Genomic DNA, 20,447 nt, shown 5'->3' with positions numbered 1-20,447 from the left:
TATAGAAGCGAAGTTTACTCCACCCAAGAGGAAACATCGGGAAAAAATCCATTCTAGGAAAATTTGCGGGAATAAGAAAGGAAGTAGACCAGAAAAGGGAACCCCTCTGTCTACTGAAGAAGGTATGAGAAAAACAAATCGTTCTCCAATGCCTCCTAGCTCACCTTTAGAAGATTCGGAGGAGTTAGACTCAGATTCAAGCTCCTACAAGTTCGAGGCTAGCTTCGATGGCCGGGAGGTGGCTCTGGAAAGATCTAAAGCTTTGTTCGAAAACAGAGAGGTCTGTGTGAGTTCGGAACTTCTGAAGCCAGTGCAGCTTGTAAATCCTGATTATGGAATTTCCTCAAATCCCTTCTCTTGTAACTCTTCTGAACCTTCTTCTCCTTTACTGTCACCTCATACTACTCACTTTGCTCCCTGTGTTTTTGCTCTAGGTGCTTGTGGTCCTCTTTCCCAACCTACGGTGGGAAATAGTTAATGTGATGTTACATCTTTCATTCCTAATTCTACAAGCTGCCTTTGTACTAAGCCCCTTGATGCAAGTGTAAACATGTCCATGTTAGGGTCTTAAAATGCGTAATCCCTAAAAATTGATTTTATAATTTTAATTTATCTTTTAAAATATCTTTTATTAGGATGAATGAATGAACAACGTGGACTTTTTTGGGCTTGGTTGGGGGTCTAGGAGAGCCACCATGCTCAAAAAACACCAAAAAGTGCAAAAAAAAGGTGCACACCTGGAATGAGGCACAAGGTGCTCTAGGCATGTGCCTTTTGAAAGTGGTGTGCTTGGGACCTAGGTGAAGCGCATACCTTAAAACGCGCCTTGCTTGCATGTGTCTAGGTGCACCTCTTAAAATCACTGACCAGACCCTATAGGCACTTAGGTAGGTTTACTATTTAACCCGATCTATTTACATCCCTAGGCTCATCCTCTGCACTGCTATACTTTTTTTTGAGATTCTGATAAGTTAAACTTTCTATGTCAAAACAATTACACCTTGTATTTAAGTATAACATAATCTAAATTAGACAGACAAATATCTCCTACAATTTTTTTTGATTAGTAATAAACATCATTTTATTAATGATCAATCAAAATGAACTATCAAAAGTTATAGCACAAAAACTTCCTACAAAGAGGCGTGAGATGCAGCCTCAAAAACAAAGCAGAATTGCAATTGAGCCCAAAATAGTTCATCCTTATGCACCCCTTGCTTAGCTAGAAGGTCTGCCGGCCCATTTTCCGATCTCCTTTCCCAATGAACTCTAACTGTTATTGTTTGAGGTTAGCCACTTGAACTCTTCTCATTGCCCCCTAAAGGACCAAGCTACAATCTTCGGCTCCTTCAGCCACCCAATTACCAGTTTAGAATCACCTTCAATTAGCAATCTCCCAGTTCAGCTTTCTAGCAATCTGTGCTCCCTGTAGAACTGCTTGGACCTTTGCATTAACCGCATCCCCCGCTCCAATTGGACCAGAGAAGGCAACAATCTGACCCTCTGCTTTTCTGAAAGCTCCTCCAATATCTCCTACAATAATATGATCAATTCATTCTTCAACACATTTTGTACCATGTGATTCTTGTTTTGTATCATAGATTATATGTATTTTTAAGATAATAATTGCGTGCTAATTCTTGGATTTTGTGCATTTTCTAAATTTTATCCTTTCTTGGTTTATGCAACTTCCAAAAGCTCGACTTCATGTCTTGGTGCACTATTGAATCTGATCCTGGTAAGGCTTATTACATCTTGTCTTATGCTTGTTTCTATTCTAAATGATTTTTTTTCCTTGAAAATTGTCAATAGGCTGGTTATGCTGTTTACTTAAGTATTTATTATATGTATTTATTAGGCATTTTTTTTTTATGTTTCTTATTTTATGTTTGTTAGTAGGATTTTATTATGTCACTTATTGGGCCCATGGGTCTCTTCATTTTTTACTGCTGCTGCCCTATTAAGGGCGTGATTGTAATTTCATTCCACATTATACTCAAGTATAAAAGATAGTGGGGACTCTAACGAACCCCACAATCTGTTTAGTTTCTCTTTACTCTCTACTCTCTACTCTTCTTATCTCCTATTCTCCTTCCTTGCTGCTACTCTCTTCTTCCTTTCTTTTCTTGGATTAAATCTAGTGTTCCATGCTGCTGAAATCAATCTACTAAAATCAAAAGTGTTTCTTTACAGTTTTACACAAGAAATATTTCTTGTGAAATGTGATTGATTTTAATGAAGTTATTCAGGGAAAGATAAACTTAAATATGAAAATAATATCAAAATTTCCTCTTGACATACCATATTAATAGCATTATATTTTCTTTCACAATTTTCTGAGGCTATAAAGGCCATTGCTTGGTGTAAAGGTAAAATCTTGGGCTGGCAGTGTGAGAACATGTGTTCAAGTCTGAGAATGGCCACTTTGTGCCCAAAAAATACAAAATGTTAGGGCCATATCCTGTCTACCCCTTCCAAGGCCCCAAATAGCTGGGACTAACATTGGGTAATGGCCTTTTAACTTTTCGAGGCTATGGGGATATCATGTTGAAGTGCAATATATTTGGATGTGACCATTTCAACTTGCATATTGCATTTTTTTTTTTTTGGATAAGTCTTGCATATTGCATTTTTGAGTGCTTATTCACCTTGATATATATATTTTCAATCTTGAAAATAGAGGATTAACTTCCATAACCAGGCAGCTGGGTTTGTGCATTCACCTGTAGTTGTTAAGGCATATAGGCAGTTCTAGGCAACAATGAACACCTACATGACTAGGTGCCTAGAAAATAGAAGTTGACAATATAAAAACTAAATTCTAGGTTTGTTCCCTGGTTTTACATGCTAATTAGCTTGCATATAACTTGAAAAAGTAATAATATTCTTTACTTCTTTACTATATAACATTGATACACACACACGCCCACACACTAAAGAAGTAAATATTAAAAATATAGAAAACATAGAAAAAATATAAATCATAAGAAAGGAAGTTAAAAAGAAAGTGGGTGAAGTTAAATTTAAGGCGTATGATGAACTATATCACAAGTTAGGCACTAAAGAAGGAGAGAATGAAATTTGTAAAATGACAAAAAGGTGAGAAAGAAAATGCAGAGGTTTAAATCAAGTTAGTTGCATCTCTTGATATAAGATCAAGAAATTAATGAAAGATGGAAAAACTTTATTGGAAAAATATTAAATGGTAAACATGTAACAGATGGTAGTGGGGGAGGGATTAGTAATTCTAATAGTACTGAAAATAACATATACCTTAATAAAATTAGAATTATCAAATTGTAGGAGGCACTAAACAAGATGAAGAAGGGAAAGATATTAGGACCTGATAAAAATAATATCCCTATATAGAAAGGTATGGTAAAGGTAGGCTTATTATGGCTAACTAAACTATTTAATAAGATACTGAAAACAACCAAAAAAATATTCATCAAAAAACAATATTCATAAAAAAAAACAACCAAAAAAATGCTAAATGAATGGACAAAGAACACTATGGTGCCTACATTTAAAAGTAAGGGTGACATACAAAGTTGTAATTATTATCATGGAATTAAATTCATTAGCCACAATATGAAACTTTTTTTTGGTAATAAAATAGAATTCATTAAAAAGAAAAAAGAAAGTACAAAGGAGAGTGACCAGATGTCACTTGAGAGAGAAGAAAAACACACTTCAATTCCCAAAAAAGAACTCCAACCCAAACACTCCTCAGCAAAATCCAGCAGAAACTTTTTTTTTTTTTTTTTTTTTTGTTTTTGTTTTTTAAAGCTCTTTGCTAGTACCCATCCTCTCAGTCTTTTCCTTGGAATGAAGTTTGGTTTCAACTGTTTCCCCCTAAAATTAAGGCATTTTTCTGGGAAGTGGTATATGGGAAAGTTAACACTTTGGGTTACATGCAAAAGAAGAGGCCTTTTTTGTGTATTTCCTCAAATTGGTGCACTCTTTGGAAATCAGATGGTGAATCTTGTTACCACTTATTTCTTGTTCATTTGCTTCAGAAATTTGGGAGTTGTTTTTTCCTTTGTTTGGGCATAGGTGGAATACGCCAGTGGAGATTAAGATATTATTTGATCCATCTACTTTTGCTTGGCCGAAGAAAAGGGGAAGAATAATGTGGAGGTGCACTAGAGCAACCAGTGGTTTGGACATTATGGGAAGAAAGAAATGCCAGAATCTTCCAAGGGGAGAGAAGTAAACAACAGATTATGGATTGTGTAATAACCAGAATTATATACTGGCTACGAACTATGGAATTGTTTAGACATTCCTCCTTTGATGATGTTTGGAGGAATTGGCTTTCAGTGGCTTCTAGTTTAGTGCAGAAAACTAAAACACGGTTGGTTCGGACACCTCCCATTGAAGGCTTTATGAAACTAAACTTTGATGGGAGCAGTCAAGGCAACCCAAGCCTTTTTGGAATTTGAGGGGCCATAAGAGACAAGGATGGGAATTTAAGAGCACTCTATTCAGGACCAATGGGGATTGGAGACTCCTTAAGGGCTGAACTGTATGCAGTCCTACAAGGTGTACAAATTGCAAGAGAGATAGGCTTGGAGAATTTGGTGATAGAAGGGGACTCCAAAGTGGTGGCGAGCTGCTGGCTTTGAGATCCAGTCAAAGTGATATGGTGTTATAGAAATGAAATGAAGAAATTTAAATGGGTAATACAACATATGAATTTGACTATACAATGGGTGGGAAGGGAGGCTTATGCATTTGCTGATTATCTAGCTAAGCAGGGAGTAACTAGGGACCAATTATATTGGGTCTACTTGTAATTTTTGTGCAGTTTTTTTCTTTTAAATAGTGAGGCTGCACCTCACGCCTCCCCTTGGGATTTTTGTAACAAACATCATCTTTTTGTTGCTCATGAATTATTAATGAACTTTTACCTATCAAAAAAAAAAAGCAGAAACACAGTAGCCCAACAAACCACCTAAAACAAAACCCCACAACAACCATAAACCCCAAACAGCCCAAACCAAACACAACCTCAAAGATAATACAAGCAAACCCACTTCAAACCCACAAGAGCAACACCTTCTCTCTACAAGACTAGGAACAAGGCCGCCCTAAAAAATGTGAAGTTTAAACCACTGAACTCTTCTTGAGGTTTTCTTGATCTTTGATAACTTCTTGTTTGGTCTAATCCCAAAGAGACCCCCTTTGAAACCAAAACATCTTGATGCTTTCTCTATTTTTTTAGTCTTCTACTTGCTACAACATTCTTTAGCTCTAGTGAACAATAAGGGTTCTCATTGATCCTTTCTAGTTCTAGAACTTTGTTTTTCTTAAAGAACTTTGGGAGAGAATAATTGAGCAAAGGTTACAACATGAAACAAATGTTTCAAAAAACTTTTTTTTTTTTGGAAAAGGTAAAGTAATATTTATTGATAAGAAATTACACACAGGAGGCTGAGCTCAGTCCCAGAAAAGGCCGACTGATCAAAACAGCAAATACACAATCCATCAAGAGCTAGAAAGAAAAACATTTGACACATTACAATTTCTAAAATCCGCAGCCACATACACTCAAGACATCAGCTTGCCCACTGATTTCTGAATTAGCTCTTCCAGACTTAGGGTCTTGTTTCTGAAAATCCTTCTATTCCTCTCAGTCCAGATGGACCAAATTACAGCAATTGGAATCATCTTCCAGACAGTCTTCTTTTTCTTGCTCAAACCCATAAGCTGCCAGCAACACAACAGTTCTTTAACCGGCATCACCCAACTTACCTTCATGGAGCTGAGGAAATGGTTCCACAACTGAGCAGTATACGGGCAATGGATACACAAATGATCAGTAGATTCAGCACTTCTCCCACACAGACTGCAAGACAAGTCCAACACCTGAATGCCCCTTCTCACTAGGTTATCTCTAGTAAGACATTTATTAAGAGCCATAGTCCAAACTAGGAAGTTGGCTTTAGTTGGGCTGTTGGGATTCCACACTTGCCGATCAGGGAAATCAGGAACACCCCTCCTACCGAGGTTAGCAGCTAGAAATTTGACAGAGAACACCCCATCAAGTTCCACTTCCAATGTCACTTATCCTCCAAACTGTAATCCAACTCTTGGTTCTGAAGACAGGTCAACAGATTCAAAGCCTCTTCCACCTCCCAATCAAAAAGGTTCCTTCAAAATGGAGACCAAAGAACTGAACCACCAGATACACTATAGCACTTTGCAACTAAAACCTCTTGATCCGAAGCACACTGGAAGAGGAGGGGGAAGGAATCAGCAAGGGGTTCATCTGAGCACCAAGGGTCCTTCCAAAATTTGGTCCTGTTACCATTACCAATTCTAATTGAGACCCCAGCGGCCAGAGCTAAAAAGTTCTTCATTATCCCTTTCCACAGAGAGTTACCCCAGTTGGGAGGAGGGTCCCTAGTTCTCCAATTACCCCAATTCACACCATATTTGCTGACAATGAGAGATCTCCACCATGCATCATTTTCTGCTGCAAATCTCCAAATCCACTTACAGTTTGAAGCTTTTCAAGCTGATTTGCAACCTTGTTAAGGATGGAGAATAGAGATAGGAAGTAGGTGGGTAAATTGGAGAGAGTACTCTTAATCAGAGTCACCCTACCCCCAAAGGAGAGGTATTTTGCCTTCCAAGAGACCAACTTTCTTTCCATTCTCTCAATAATCGGGTCCCAAATTGCAGGAGAACCACCACTCACCCCCAGAGGGAGTCCCAAATATTTGATTGGAAGGGACTCAATCTGACAAGCCAAGATACCAACACAATCTGCTAAGTTGGAAACCTGGTCCACTAGGTTAATTTGGCTCTTGTTCCAGTTAACTTTTAGACTTGTTGTCACTTCAAACCAAGACAAGATCCCAAGGATTAACTCCACCTGAGAGGGAGAGGCATCCACAAAGCACAATGTATCATCTGCAAATTGAAGAATATTCACCTTCTCTCCCCCTGGCACAATTGCAAAACCTTCCCACTCACTTGAATCTGCAGCCTTACAGAATAGAGTGAGGATCTCCATTACACATATAAATAGAAGAGGAGACAGGGGGTCACCCTGTCTAAGACCCCTGGAGCTATCAAAGAAACCTGTGGACTGTCCATTAACCAAGATCAACCCAATTCTTCTATTTCTGCCCAAATTTAATCGAATGTAAAACAAGATCAACACATCTCCAGTTGACATGATCGTAGGCCTTTTCAGTATCAAGTTTACAAATCAACCCTGGGGAACCTTCTTTGACAAACATTACCAAAACTCCTCCCCACCAATAACCCAAGGATAAGAGAAACTTTCCATCGCCACGGCCAACTCCTCCCAAAACTCCTCCCTTAGAGTTACCAACACCTAAAGGGATAGAGTAAAGTAAGACAGCCTCTCCAGCCTCATTCCTCAATACACCTCCCAAACCAGAGGAACCCGGGTTGCCCTGGCTACTTCCATCAAAATTCAGCTTCAAAGAACTGTGAGGAGGGGGGACCCAGCTTGTCATTACCTTTATCTTTGAGGATGAACAACTTGCTACTGATAACTAATCCCTCCAACAATCAATAAAGGAGAAATGATCAAACAAATCCAAAGTCTTTAACCAATGTATTGCCCTATACAAAATGTAGTCCTTCAAGGCCTGACTGCTTCTCCCCTTTTCCTGGAAGATCCTGGCATTCCTTTTTTCCCAAACTGTCGATAACAAGGCTGCTCGTGCACATCTCCACATTTTCCTTCCTCTTTTATGGGGCCAATAAAACATAGAAGGGTTAAAGATTGTACTTGCTTCTGTTGGCATATCCCATCTGCACCCAAACAGTGATAGAAGCCAAACCCAGAGCTCTGCAGTGACACTATAAGATAAAAATAAGTGATAACAGTCCTCACCATGAGATCTGCAAAGAGTGCACCCGTTTGGAGAAATACATAGGAAGGGTCTTCTCTTTTGTAGGTTATCCATCGTGCTTACCTTACCATGCCACACTTCCCAACACAAAGCTGTAACCTTGGGGGGAACTGGTCTACACTAGATTTCTTTAGAAGGGAAACTTTGTTGAGAGGAGGTTTGGCACAGGAAATTAAAACAGGAACCACAAGAAAAAGACCCATTAGGGTGAATGGCCCGAATCCTCTTATCAGGCTTCAAAGGATCCAACCAAACCTTATCAAGGAGACCTAGAAGAGTAGACAAACAATCAATTTCATCCTCTCTTAACCCTCTATGGAAACCAAAGTCCCAAGACAAAGACAACAAATTTAAAATTGAAGGAATTTTGAAATCACCTCTTTTTTATACAAAGAAATAGAGTACAAGGATGGAAAAAGGTCTTTTAGGGGAAGACTTCCCGTCCAAATGTCCTCCCAAAACTGAATAGAGTTACTAGAACAAGCATCATACCTTATACAACTTAGGAACTGCGGAAGAATTTTGTGAATTGCTTTCCAAGGTGTTGCTAGGTTAGCCCTCCTTGAAGCACCAGGGTCCCATCCACTCTCTGAGAATCCATGAATACTCTTTACCACTTCATGCCACAACCTATCTCGCTCCATAGGCCACCTGCATAACCACTTCTCTAACAAGGCTGAATTCTTCTTAAGCACATTCCCAAGCCCTAATCCTCCTTCCTCTTTGCTTTTACCCACAACCTCCCAACTGATTAAGTGGTCTTTTTTACCTTCTCCCGGTTCCCAAAGAAAATCTCTCATTAATTTTTCCAGTTTCTTTGTTTCCCCAGATGGTATCCTAAAGATAGAGAGGTAGTAAGTAGGTAGGTCTGCAAGGGTAGCTCTTATCAAGGTGATTATCCCACCCAAAGAGATGTAATTTTTCCTCCACACAGCTAATCTCTTTTCAAACTTCTCTATAACTGGGGTCCAGAACCTACTCTCCCTAGGGTTTGCTCCTAACAACAGCCCTAAATAGGACAAAGGCCAAGTAGAAATGGAGCACTGAAGGCAATCTGCAATAGCCTCAACCTCCTCAAAGTCTAGATTGACTCCAGCAATGCAGCTCTTTTCTAAATTGATTTTCAAATTGGACACTCCTTCAAAGGCTTTAATCAATTCTTTCAAGTTTCCCACCTTCTCACTCAAACCACCACCACAAAAGATCATCAAGTTATCCGCAAACTGCAAATGAGTTACTCTAGGCTGGTTATTAGTTGGCTACAGAAGGAAGATTTCAGTTTGTGGAAATACTTAAATGAGAAGAAGAAAATTAAACAGTTGTCTCAAAACATGGAAATTCAGTTTCAGTGGATTAAGAGGAGTGCCAATTCTTTGGCAGACTCTTTGGCCAAACAAGGGGTGGGAAGAGCTCTTTTTTGGGAAATGTTGTAATCTGAAGTCTACTTTTAGGGAGTATTAAGAGATTTTACCTCTCCCTCCTGTTGTATCTTCCTCTTTTACTCTTTTTATTAATAAAAAATCTGTTATTTATCAAAAAAAAGTAGTCAACTTATCATCCAATCAAAGATGCAGATGGAAGTAAAGCTATCTAACTACCAAATTTACCCTTTCCCTGACTCAATCCTATATTGCAAACTTGCTAATTTACCAAGTTAAAATGAAACTTGGATCGACTTGAAGCCAAATTCTGGAAAATTTTTAAGCCTTGCCAACCTATTCAAATCTTTAACTAGGATATGCCTAAATATGATTAGATATGGTGACTATAACAAGTGAAGTTTGAATTTTCCAACCATGACCCAAAGATTATATTTGTTTTCACCTCCTATTAAGTTTGCATTTAAGTACTATGTTTCTTGTTGCTAACACTATCCTGGCTTGAATTCTAGGTGTGTTTACTGAACTTATACAACAAATGCAAGTGAAAGGCGTGCAGGTGATATTTTTATTTTTCAGATTTGTATTACATCATTTGTTATATATAGGGCCATCTCCACAAATGCATTTTAATGACATTTCTTTCTTTCTTTTTTTCTATTGCAAACATTTACTAACCAAATTTTCTTTTAGGGTCTGTTTGATTGCTGAGAAAATTGGACTGAGAAAGGATGGGATGAGAAATGTTGGGATGAGAAAAGGAAAATTTATTTTCTCAGTTAGTTATAATGTGTTTGTTTGCTGAGAAAATTTTTGTGAGAAAATCCACTTTCTAGTGTTTGTTTTGCAAGAAAATTTTTTTGAGCTGCAGCAGATGAACTCTAGGGTTTCTAAGCCCTCCAACACCTATCAAATTAAGAACTTGCAGTGAGGGGAAGCACTCATTCACCTTGTCTAGGTCTTCATCATCCAGTCTTATAAATTCTAGTGTTAAACTTGTGAGCGCCGGCATTGATTTCAAGCCCTCCACCGACAGCCAAGCATTCTTGACCTCCAATTCAAGAAGGGAGTGGCCTACGAAGAAAACAAAAATTAGTCCAGAGCTTGCTGAAATCGTTTCTTAACAATAGAATTCTTCACCTCTCTGTTTCTTAACAAATTCCTGATTCTCTATTTTTGTCAATTGTGATCATAATTTGGATCATTTGGAATCCAAAACTTTAAAGCCATCATCACCTACAACATTAATGAAAAACAAGAATAACAGATTAATGAATCTGAAAACTGAGCTCCTATATTTTCACGAAAGAAATAAAATTTTCTATAAGAACTTTACTATGAAAAAATTCTAGATGAACTAAATTGATGAAAACTTATCATCATTAGGCACATTGCAGCATTGCAAACAAATGGCTGGTCTTGATATCAACTGGGAGAGGACCAGCATAATAATAAAATAAAATTTCCTATTTACATGTATTTTAAACCACATACAGATAAATATCCTTAAATGAAAGTAAATAAACAGAACATACTCCTGATTCGTTAATGTTGAAAATCAAATAACCTTTTAACAATGAGGATTATTAACTCTAAATGAGAAGGTAGTAATTAATTCTTCAAAGTTAATAATGAGAAAGCAATACTCTATTTGCAACAGAAGAAACATAAGATAACAGATCGCCAACAGTAAGGAGAGAATGCTTGAAGAACATAAACAGCATCAGCAACATTTTAGCCTTTTCTTTATGGTAGAACAATGACCTGAACCAACTGTGGACCAGCTAACTTCAAAAATGTAGCATTTGTCTGTGCTGCACATGCACGAGTCAATTAAGTATGACAATGTAGATCCATGAAGCTCAAGTAAATGGCATATGAAATTTCAAGAAAAATATCAACATAACTGAAAGCAAATTCTATTATAAATACAAGAACCCAACAAAAGAAATGCTAGAACCATCTTTCCAAAAAAGCCAAGACCCATACATTTGACCCACAATGTCATGAAATAGCATACTATAATTCCTATTCCCAGGAATTTCAGTCTAAAGACTATGAGAAGATGTATTTTTGACAAAGTAACGACATTGGCATCATAAAGGGACTGATATTTTGATGATAGAACTGCTATACAGCCATAGATGTTAGATCCTATACCTTATGTTATTTTTAAGGATTTTACCATGTATTTGCATTGGAGTGTTGGGATATATTTATCTGGATACTAGTGCGAACTGCCCCCATTGAGTTGGGATATATTTATCTGGATACTATTGCGAACTGGCCCCATTTTCATGTATTAACAGGGAATTTGCCATATTTTTTTTATTTGATTCACTAGACCAAATTAGCGGTTTCTGATTGTTTAATGAGTCCGTTTAATACAATTTGTATTGCTACCAATTTTCATCAATCCAGTAGCTGGTTCTTCATTTGTTTTAAAACTTTTAGCAAGATGAAGTGAAAGTGTGACTCAAGGTTTCTGTTTACCCAATTATCGCATCATAGGTCAATATGAAAATCTTAAATAGGAGACCTTGGCCATTATAGGCACATCGAATAGAAACCAAAGCAACAATGAGGAGAAATGCCACCAAAACTGGATCTAATTTACGAAGCAAGCCCAAAAGAAAAATGCTTATGTAGAGAATAGAAAGTCACCTCAACAATGTTACCGACTAGGCAGGGGAGCTGTTTGTTGAGTTTGATCTTCTCCTTGACAGATTCTAACTCCAGATTCGTTCTCTGCAACTCTTCCTTCGGTAATCAAAGAACATAAAGATAAAATCAGCAAGGAAAAAAACCCTTAAATCCCTGGAAACCAAAACCAGGAGGTAATCAGAAAACTTCCCCACTTTGAGGACTCGAATTTCGTTGTCGAAAAGACGAGATGCCCTAACGATGTCGTTCAACAACATGGAAGCTAGTTGGTCATCTTCGAAACTGCTGTCTTCGACCATTGCGGCAGCCATTGAGAAAATAGACGATAGAAGGGAGGCCTTGGGGTTGCAGAGAGAAAGAGAGGAGTCCAAACTTCCAAAGAGTCGAAGTGCTAATAACAGGAGTGGGGGTTCAATATAGAGGCGGCGCTTCCGGTGGCGATGCTCAGCAGTAGCCTCCTCCGCTGAGGAGTTGGCGAATGAGCGAACAGAGAGGAGGTTATGGTTGGGATGCTGGAGGAGGATGTGGTGATGATTGGCGGTGGTGGTGGCGGTGGTGGAAGTGCTGATAACAAGAAGAAGATGGTTGTCGACTTTTTGCTCTGACAAAGCCCGAGTAATTTTCTTAGCGTTTTCTTTTCTCACCGGGGTCGCACTGTTTTGGTGCGACCTCGCTCACTTAATTTTGGGATCCCGCATCCCTCTTGTTTCTCATCCCAAAACACTGTTTACTAGTAAACAAACACAAGAAAGGAAGAATAATTCAGGAATATTCCCTTTTCTAATTCCTTTCTCAGCAATCAAACAGACCCTTAAAGTCCTTAAGGAACTTTTATTGAAGGGAGACAGATCATCAATCAAGTCTTGGTGGTAAATGAGTGTGTGGCAGGGAAGAGATTGAGGAGGGAAAAAGGGTTTAGTTTGCAAATTGGATTTAGAGAAGGCTTATGATCTAGTGGTTGGTCTTTTCTCCTAGAAATCCTAGAAAGAATTGGGTTAGGTGACAAGTGGAGGAAGTGGATTAAAGGATGCTTAAATTCTATGCACAATTCTATCTTAATAAATGGGGTGATTAGAGATTTCTTTCTAGCTAAACAAAGATTGTGATAGGGAGATCCCTTATCCCCTTTTCTATTCACCCTAGTAGTAGATGTCCTAAGCATGATGATTGTCAAAGTTGATCAGGATAGGTTACTCATTACTGAGAGGTTGGAGGGTAGGTAGAAACAAGGTGATAATCAGTCATTTGTAGTTTGCAGACGACATAATTTTGCCATGTGAAGGAGGTAATTAAAACAATTTGATGAATTTAATGGAACTCATAACAACTTTTGAGTTTGTATCTAATCAGAGGGTGAATATGGGGAAGAGTTGTGTAGCAGGGGTAAATATGGAGGAAGAATTAAGATGCTTGGTAGAGATTCTAGGGTGTGATGCAAGGAACTAGCCCTTGGACTATCTTGGTCTTCTGTTATGAGGAAACCCAAGGTCAGAGGTTTTTTTTTGGAAACCGGTAGTAGAGATATTCGCTAAAAGACTAGCACTACTGAAAAGGAATTACATTTCGCTAGGAGGACGAATTAAGATGCTTGGTAGAGATTCTAGGGTGTGATGCGAGGAACTAGCCCTTGGACTATCTTGGTCTTCTGTTATGAGGAAACCCAAGGTCAGAGGTTTTTTTTTTGGAAACCGGTAGTAGAGATATTCGCTAAAAGACTGGCACTACTGAAAAGGAATTACATTTCACTAGGAGGAAGGATAACTTTGATTAGGGCAACTTTAGCTAACCTACCCATCTATTACGTCTCCACTTTCAGGATTCTAGCCAGAGTTGCGTGTCAACTAGAGAAGATCATGAGAGAGTTCCTTTGGGAACTAGGGTATGAGAAGAAAGACCATTTGGTGAATTGGGAGCAAGTTAGCAAATCGAAAGAGCAGGTGGACTTGGAATAGGAAACCTAATTTGTAAGAATACAACACTACCAAGGAAATGGTTGGTTATGAAGATTTCCTTTAGAGAGAGACAGGCTTTGGCATAAGGTAATTGCAAGAATTCACGGGACATTGAATAATGGATGGGATGCAAAAGTAGCTTTTTCCCCGATGGCTCTTTCTCCTTGGAAATCAATATAGGTAGTATATCCAACTTCCATTAATTTCACTAGATTTGATGTGGGATGTGGGACCCAAGTATTATTCTGGTAAGACCTTTCATTAATTTCCCTAGCCTATTCTCATTGTCCAACTATAAACAACAGCCTATGTCGAGGTTTGTCACTTTTTCTCCTTTAGGGGTAAGTTGGGATTTTGGCTTTAGAAGGGGACTGTGGGATGGTGAATGTGGGGCACTTATCCAATTGTTGGACAAACTTCATTTAACCTTTTTGGATCAGTTAGTGGAGGTTCTTTCCTCAATGCTCTTTTACAGTCCAACCAGTGATTTAAAAGGCGCTCCTCAGGAACGCCTAGGTGCACAGGCGAGGCGCATTTTGGGGTATGTGCCTCGCCCAGGTCCTAGGCGCACCCCTTTCAAAAGGCACATGCATGGTGCGCCTGATGCGCCTTGTTCATTTGTTCATTCCAATAAAATATCTTCTTAAAAGGCAATTAAAGTTATAAAATTATTATTTTTCACGTGAGAAATAATAATATCAAACCCTAACATAGGCTTGTTTGGGCTTGCCTCAGGGGTGTGGTGCAAAGGCGACTCATAAATCAAGAATGCAATATGTTTTACATCACATTAGCTACTTGAAGCAATGCAATTAAGGGAAAAAAGAGATTGTGGGCTTTACATTCTTGAAAATGCTTTATATGTTTGCTTTTATTTTTATTTTTTTATTTGAATACGCTTTACATGTTATGTTTATGTATTTTAATTTTAGATAATTGGTTTTTTAAGACATTTATTTTAAAATTTATGTTTATATTTTTATTAACATTATGTTTAATATTTTTTTTGAATTTTTTGCATTTTAAAAATATTTTTGGCATTTTTTTGAATTTTCTAACTTTTTTTTGACTTTTAGGTTTTTTTGTAGTTTTGCACCATTCTTAAAAATGCGTGCTCCTCGCCTTGCGTCTTAGGTGCAAATTGGCCCTTGTGCCTTTTTTGCACCTTGCGCTTTTAAAACACAGAGTCCAATAATGTGGATGAAATATTTCATTGTGAGAAATATGGAGCAAGCCCATCCCACCTAAAATTTAGGCTTTGTGTTGGGAAGTCTTTCTTGGCAAGGTAAACACTAGTGATATGCTCCAAAAAAGAAGGCCAAACAAATGTTTATTGCCCCACATATGCTTCCTATGCCTTGCAAGTGGTGAATCCTTATCTCATCTATTGCTATCTTGCCCTTTTGTGCTTTTGTTTGGGACCTCTGTTCTCTTTTTGGATGCAAGTGGACCTCTCCGCAGGATGTAGGAGCTTTCTCAGCCCAAGTTTCCTAAAGCAACCAACAAAGAGAGGAAGAATGATGTGGAAAGCAATTCGGGCTGCAGTTGTGTGGATTGTTTGGGAGGAAAGGAAAGGGAGAATTTTTAATGAAAAATATAGATCAAAAGAGGAAATGGTTGATGTGATAAAAATCAGAGCAGCACATTGGAAAAGACACTTGACCTATTCAAAAAATTTTTAGTGAATGATGTACTGAGGACATGGACTGAAGTGGAAAAGCAATTCGTTATGGAGTGGAGGCCAGTAGGTCACCAATGGCTAACAAAATAAAATTAAATTTCGATGGAAGCTCCATGGGAAGCACAGGAATGGTAGGTATTGGAGGAGTATTTAGAGACTGCACAGGGAAGGTTTTGGCTATGTTTTCAGGACCTTTGGTGCTGGGAGATTCATTGAAGGCTGAGCTGATGGCATCACTACAAGGATTATGAGTTTCCAAGCAATCAAATTTTCAGCAATTGGAAGTAGAGGGAGATTCAAAGATATTATTGGTCCAAGTTATTGAAGTGATGCTAAAAAAGCCATTACCCAATTTGCTTTGTCTGACTGAATCATAACTCAAGAATTTCCTAGCATGTCATATTGAATTTTGAATTACACCATTTCATTTCTTACATGTTCTGGTGAAACAGATAGAACCACTTTTTAGCCTATTTATGTTCTCTGAGTGTATTAAATGTGGAATAAATTTCACTTAGTCCTCCCTGTATCTACATTAAAAGAGACTTTTGCTTTCTCTTGCTTGTTCATTTGTTTTTTGTTGTTGTTCTTGGTGTTCCTTTTCTTTTTTTTCCTGTTCCTTTTCTAATTAACAAGATAGGAAGCTCAAGAAAAAGAGGAGTGATTAGGGATCTATTGAGAAGAGAAAAGCCAGATATTGTGCTGATTCAAGAATCTAAGTTGTCTGAGTAAAATAGGAATTGGGTTAGAAGTATATGGTCAGGGAGAGACATAAGTTGGGCATACGCACAATCTTGGGGAGCTTCAGGGGGAATTAAACTTTGTGGAAAAATGCTGAGATTGGAATTATAACTTCAGGGGGAATTAATTGGGAAGTATTCAGTGTCCCAAGGTTTAAAAAACTGACCCGGAAACGGAACCGTTCTGGCCACCTGTTTTTGGGTCAGCGGTTCGACTGTCCGGGTCAAGCGGTTCGAATGGTTTGAGCATCTTACCCATTAGATTGGAATATTAGGGTAAGATGCATACTATATAAGAGAAAACAAGGGTTGAAACTTGAAAGAAAACTGTTGGCTGAACTGAAAGAGTTTAGAAGAGAAGAAGAAGAAGAAGAAGAAGAAGAAGAGGAGGACGAGGAGGGGGAGGAGGAGGAGGAGGAGGAGGACTTGCAGGCTTGCAGCAGCGACGGCGATGGCGAACTACAGCGGCAACAACGGCGGCATTCTCAGTCTCAGATCTCACTCTCTCTCTCACCTTCTCGTGCGAGAAAGACAGATCTGAGATTTCTCAAACTCTCACTTCAAAATTCAGGCCTTCACCTTTGCTATGATCTTATAAAGACTATTCACCAAGCTGATCGGTCTGAAATCTCTTGGGTGAATGGCTTCTTTCTTCTTGGGAATTAAGGCCACAAAGGTGGAGTTCAAGCTAGGATTAATTATTCCCCTTATATAGAATTCCTCAAAGACTCCCAAGGTGTCCTCCTTCAGTATATCCCAACAAACCTGATAAAAGGCCATTGTAAATCCATCTGGGCCTGGAGCTTTGGAGCAATCCATAGAGAAAACTGCCTCTTGGATTTCTTCCAATTCAAACTTTCTTTCTAACCAAACTCTCGCTTCAAAATTCAGCCTAGGTCACTCCAACCCTTCAATCCACTCTCGCATTCAGAGGCTTCCTGAAAATTGATCTGAAATGATTTGGAAAAACCTCTGCTATTTCATTTTGATGATCTAAGGCAACACCCTCCACCTCTAGCTTGGAAACGAAATTTTTACTTCTTCTCCCATTTGCTAGGGCATGGAAGAATTGTGTTCCTATCACCCTCCTTGATCCACTTACACCTCGATTTTTGTTTCCAACTAATCTCCTCTTTGAATAAAACATCCTCAAGCTGCTTTCTTAAATTCCATCTTTGTTCCCTATCTCTTTCCTCTAGACTCCCATCTTCCTCTTTTTGATTAATCTCTTCAATTTGGTCCACAAGAGTATTCTTCCTCTCCTCTATCCTCCCAAACTCTACCAGATGAAATTAAAATTTTTATGGGAAAATGCCCTTGATGGTCCTTCACATTCTGCTTTCAAGGTAGAGCAAAAGTGATACGTGTTAGCATGTTTATGACCTGGCCAAGTTAGAGATATCTTTTGTCATGAAAGTTTCTTTTCTGAACCTCCAGTTGCGTCATGGTCCATTCTGGTTTCAAGTCAGAGCAAAGTTGATGCATGTCAGCATGTGTATGGCCTGGCCAAGTGACTGCCATAATTTGTCATAAAGCTCTTCCATTGAATCTCCAGTTGTGTCATGGTTCTATTATTATTATTATTTTTTTTTTATGAATGATGGCTCTATCATGTTTGTTATGAGGTTGATGTTTTATCTAATTATGGAATGCAAGGTGATATCCTGAAATATTAAATCTTGAGAGGCAAAACTACAGGTTTGGGGTTGGGTTGGGTGGTGAATCACATTCAATCTTTCCTGTTTTTATTGTTATTGTATTATTATTTTTTTGTTGTGTTCTTTCCCACCTAATGGAAAGTATAGTGCTTTGTTGATCTTGATAGTGACCACTTATAGGGATACTTCTATTGTACCTATCTTATTTCTTAATTAATTAAGTTGCCAATCCCAAAAAAGGAAAGAAAATCTTGTAGAAGTATACTTGGTTTTCCTTCAAGCACCTTATGTTAATATAGGAAAATATGTTTCCTACTGATGTGCTAGCAGGTAGAAGAATTATATTCATTAGACCTGGATTCTCTCTGCAATCTTCGGTTAGTTCTCTCTCTGTGTGTGTGCGTGTGTGTGTGTGTGTGTGTGTTTGTGTGTGTAAGAGTTGCTGATCTTGTCATATTTACAGGCCAGTGTATGGGTTGATATTCCTTTTCAAATGGCGTCCCGGAGAAAAGGACGATCGCCTTGTAATTAAGGATCCAAACCCAAATTTATTTTTTGCAAGCCAGGTTAGTTTAAATAAGAAGGATATTTTTCTGAGCATTTACCTATATGTGTTCATGACGAAGTGTTGTTCTTGCAGGTTATTAATAATGCATGTGCAACCCAAGCAATTCTCTCCATTCTTATGAATTGTCCGGACATTGACATTGGGCCAGAACTGTCAATGTTGAAGGAGTTCACAAAGAACTTTCCACCTGAACTAAAAGGCTTGGCAATCAACAATAGTGAAGCCATACGTACAGCACACAATAGCTTTGCAAGACCTGAGCCTTTCGTACCGGATGAGCAAAAGGTTGCAAGCAAGGATGATGATGTATACCATTTTATAAGCTATTTGCCCGTTGATGGTGTTCTGTATGAGCTTGATGGATTGAAGGAGGGACCCATTAGCCTTGGACAGTGCCCTGGTGGATCAGGTGATATGGACTGGTTGCGAATGGTGCAGCCAGTGATCCAGGAACGCATTGAAAGGTACTCTAGAAGTGAGATAAGATTCAACCTTATGGCAATTATCAAGAATAGGAAGGAGATGTACACTGCTGAACTCAAGGATCTCCAAAGAAAGAGGGAACGTCTCTTGCAGCAGCTTGCTGCTGCACAGTCGGACAGAATGGGGGATAATAGTAATATTGAAGCATTAAACAAATCACTTGCAGAAGTGAATTCTGGGATTGAGGGTGCAACCGAGAAGATACTAATGGAGGAGGAGAAATTCAAGAAACGGAGAACAGAAGATATTCGTCGAAAACACAACTACATACCATTTTTGTTCAACTTCCTCAAGATTCTTGCAGAAAAGAGGCAGCTCAAGCCTTTGATTGAGAAAGCCAAACAGAAAGCATGCAGCACCCCTAAGTGAAGGGTCCCTTCCGTTCTGTTGGCTGTGGGACCCTGGTGAAAGTCCGGTAGTTAATGCAAAAATTTAATTCTTTTGTAGCCTTGATGATCAATGCCATTTCATCTTTCAAGTTTGAACAAGTTCAAAGGCTCCGCTCGGTAACCATAAAGATCGGCTTATTTTTCATAATGGTATTAACTAATTCTTCACAATATAGAGTTATTGGTCCATATGGTAGACACCCTGTAGGCTGTGGTAACTGTTACCTTTTTTTTTTTTCCCGTCAAAATTAGTAATCGATAGTTTGATACAATTACTCGACAGCCCATCGGCCCAACTCATTTTCGTGCCTCACGGCCCTCACCCAAAGCCCAGCATCATGCATGGAGATATCGACGTCAGTACGTCGATTACATGGATCCCAACATGCAGACTTAGACCTATCATCGTCAGACCATAATACCTAGTTAGTGTAGTCTATTAGCAATATTAAACAATTATATGTGTGCAATTAATTGATAACGATATAAGTTGATATATTGAATTTAACTTTTGACCGGCATCAAAATCAATGCAAGTATCAGCCAAGTAGCTGTACTGATCCATTATTCCTATCATCGGTAGAATCATAATCATTTTGCTACCTTTTTCTTTACTCAAGGTTTTGAAAATCAGACCGAACTGGACGGTCAGACCAGAAAACACAGAAATTGGTTAAGTAAACCATTTTTTAGCGAAAAATCATTGATTTAGTCTATGAGCTATTGATTTGAGTGGTTGAACCGTTGATCGGAATAATGGTTTTGAGTCATTTTTTTTGTTTATTTTTATTTTTCCAAGTCAGAACATGCCATTTGTTTGAACCAGTCAGTCAGACCACTCGACCGGGAACCGGTCCTCAAAACAGTTCTATGTCTGGTTCGATTTTAAAAACCTACCTCTAATGTGGCCACGGTGGGATTTCTGCAAGTGACAGACTCAACAGGTTTAAAGTGGTACATGAAAAATCACCGAGTTCCCAAAAAAAACAAAACACTTGATCCATCCAAGCATAGTTTTCGCACTGGGTTTTTCGC

At 38.5% G+C, this 20,447-nt stretch overlaps 1 protein-coding gene and 1 long non-coding RNA gene across 2 annotated transcripts in view; one reads left to right on the top strand and one right to left on the bottom strand.

Annotated features, from left to right (window-relative positions):
* The window catches only part of LOC148863834 (ubiquitin carboxyl-terminal hydrolase 2-like), a 28,297-nt gene extending 8,714 nt beyond the window's left edge, over positions 1-19,583 (top strand). Inside the window, exons 2-6 of the mRNA XM_088978396.1 lie at positions 1,699-1,738; positions 9,790-9,836; positions 18,303-18,349; positions 18,436-18,538; positions 18,613-19,583. Of these exons, the coding sequence (XP_088834522.1) occupies positions 1,708-1,738; positions 9,790-9,836; positions 18,303-18,349; positions 18,436-18,538; positions 18,613-19,392 (1,008 nt within the window). The 5' untranslated portion in view covers positions 1,699-1,707 and the 3' untranslated portion in view covers positions 19,393-19,583. The remainder of the gene's footprint in view (positions 1-1,698; positions 1,739-9,789; positions 9,837-18,302; positions 18,350-18,435; positions 18,539-18,612) is intronic.
* LOC148863835 (uncharacterized) lies at positions 1,054-11,091 on the bottom strand. The gene is made up of 4 exons (XR_016109964.1): positions 11,042-11,091; positions 10,418-10,513; positions 10,227-10,351; positions 1,054-1,533 (listed from the first exon to the last, which is right to left on the bottom strand). It is a non-coding gene; the product is annotated as an uncharacterized LOC148863835 (long non-coding RNA).
* Positions 19,584-20,447: the final 864 nt, after the last annotated feature.

The sequence above is a fragment of the Nelumbo lutea genome, chromosome 3 (genome assembly GCF_056320005.1).
Source record: "Nelumbo lutea isolate HS-2025 chromosome 3, American lotus-T2T, whole genome shotgun sequence".
Lineage (NCBI taxonomy): Eukaryota > Viridiplantae > Streptophyta > Magnoliopsida > Proteales > Nelumbonaceae > Nelumbo > Nelumbo lutea.
Note: the sequence above shows the minus strand (reverse complement) of the source record. Positions and strands in the feature narration are given on the sequence as shown.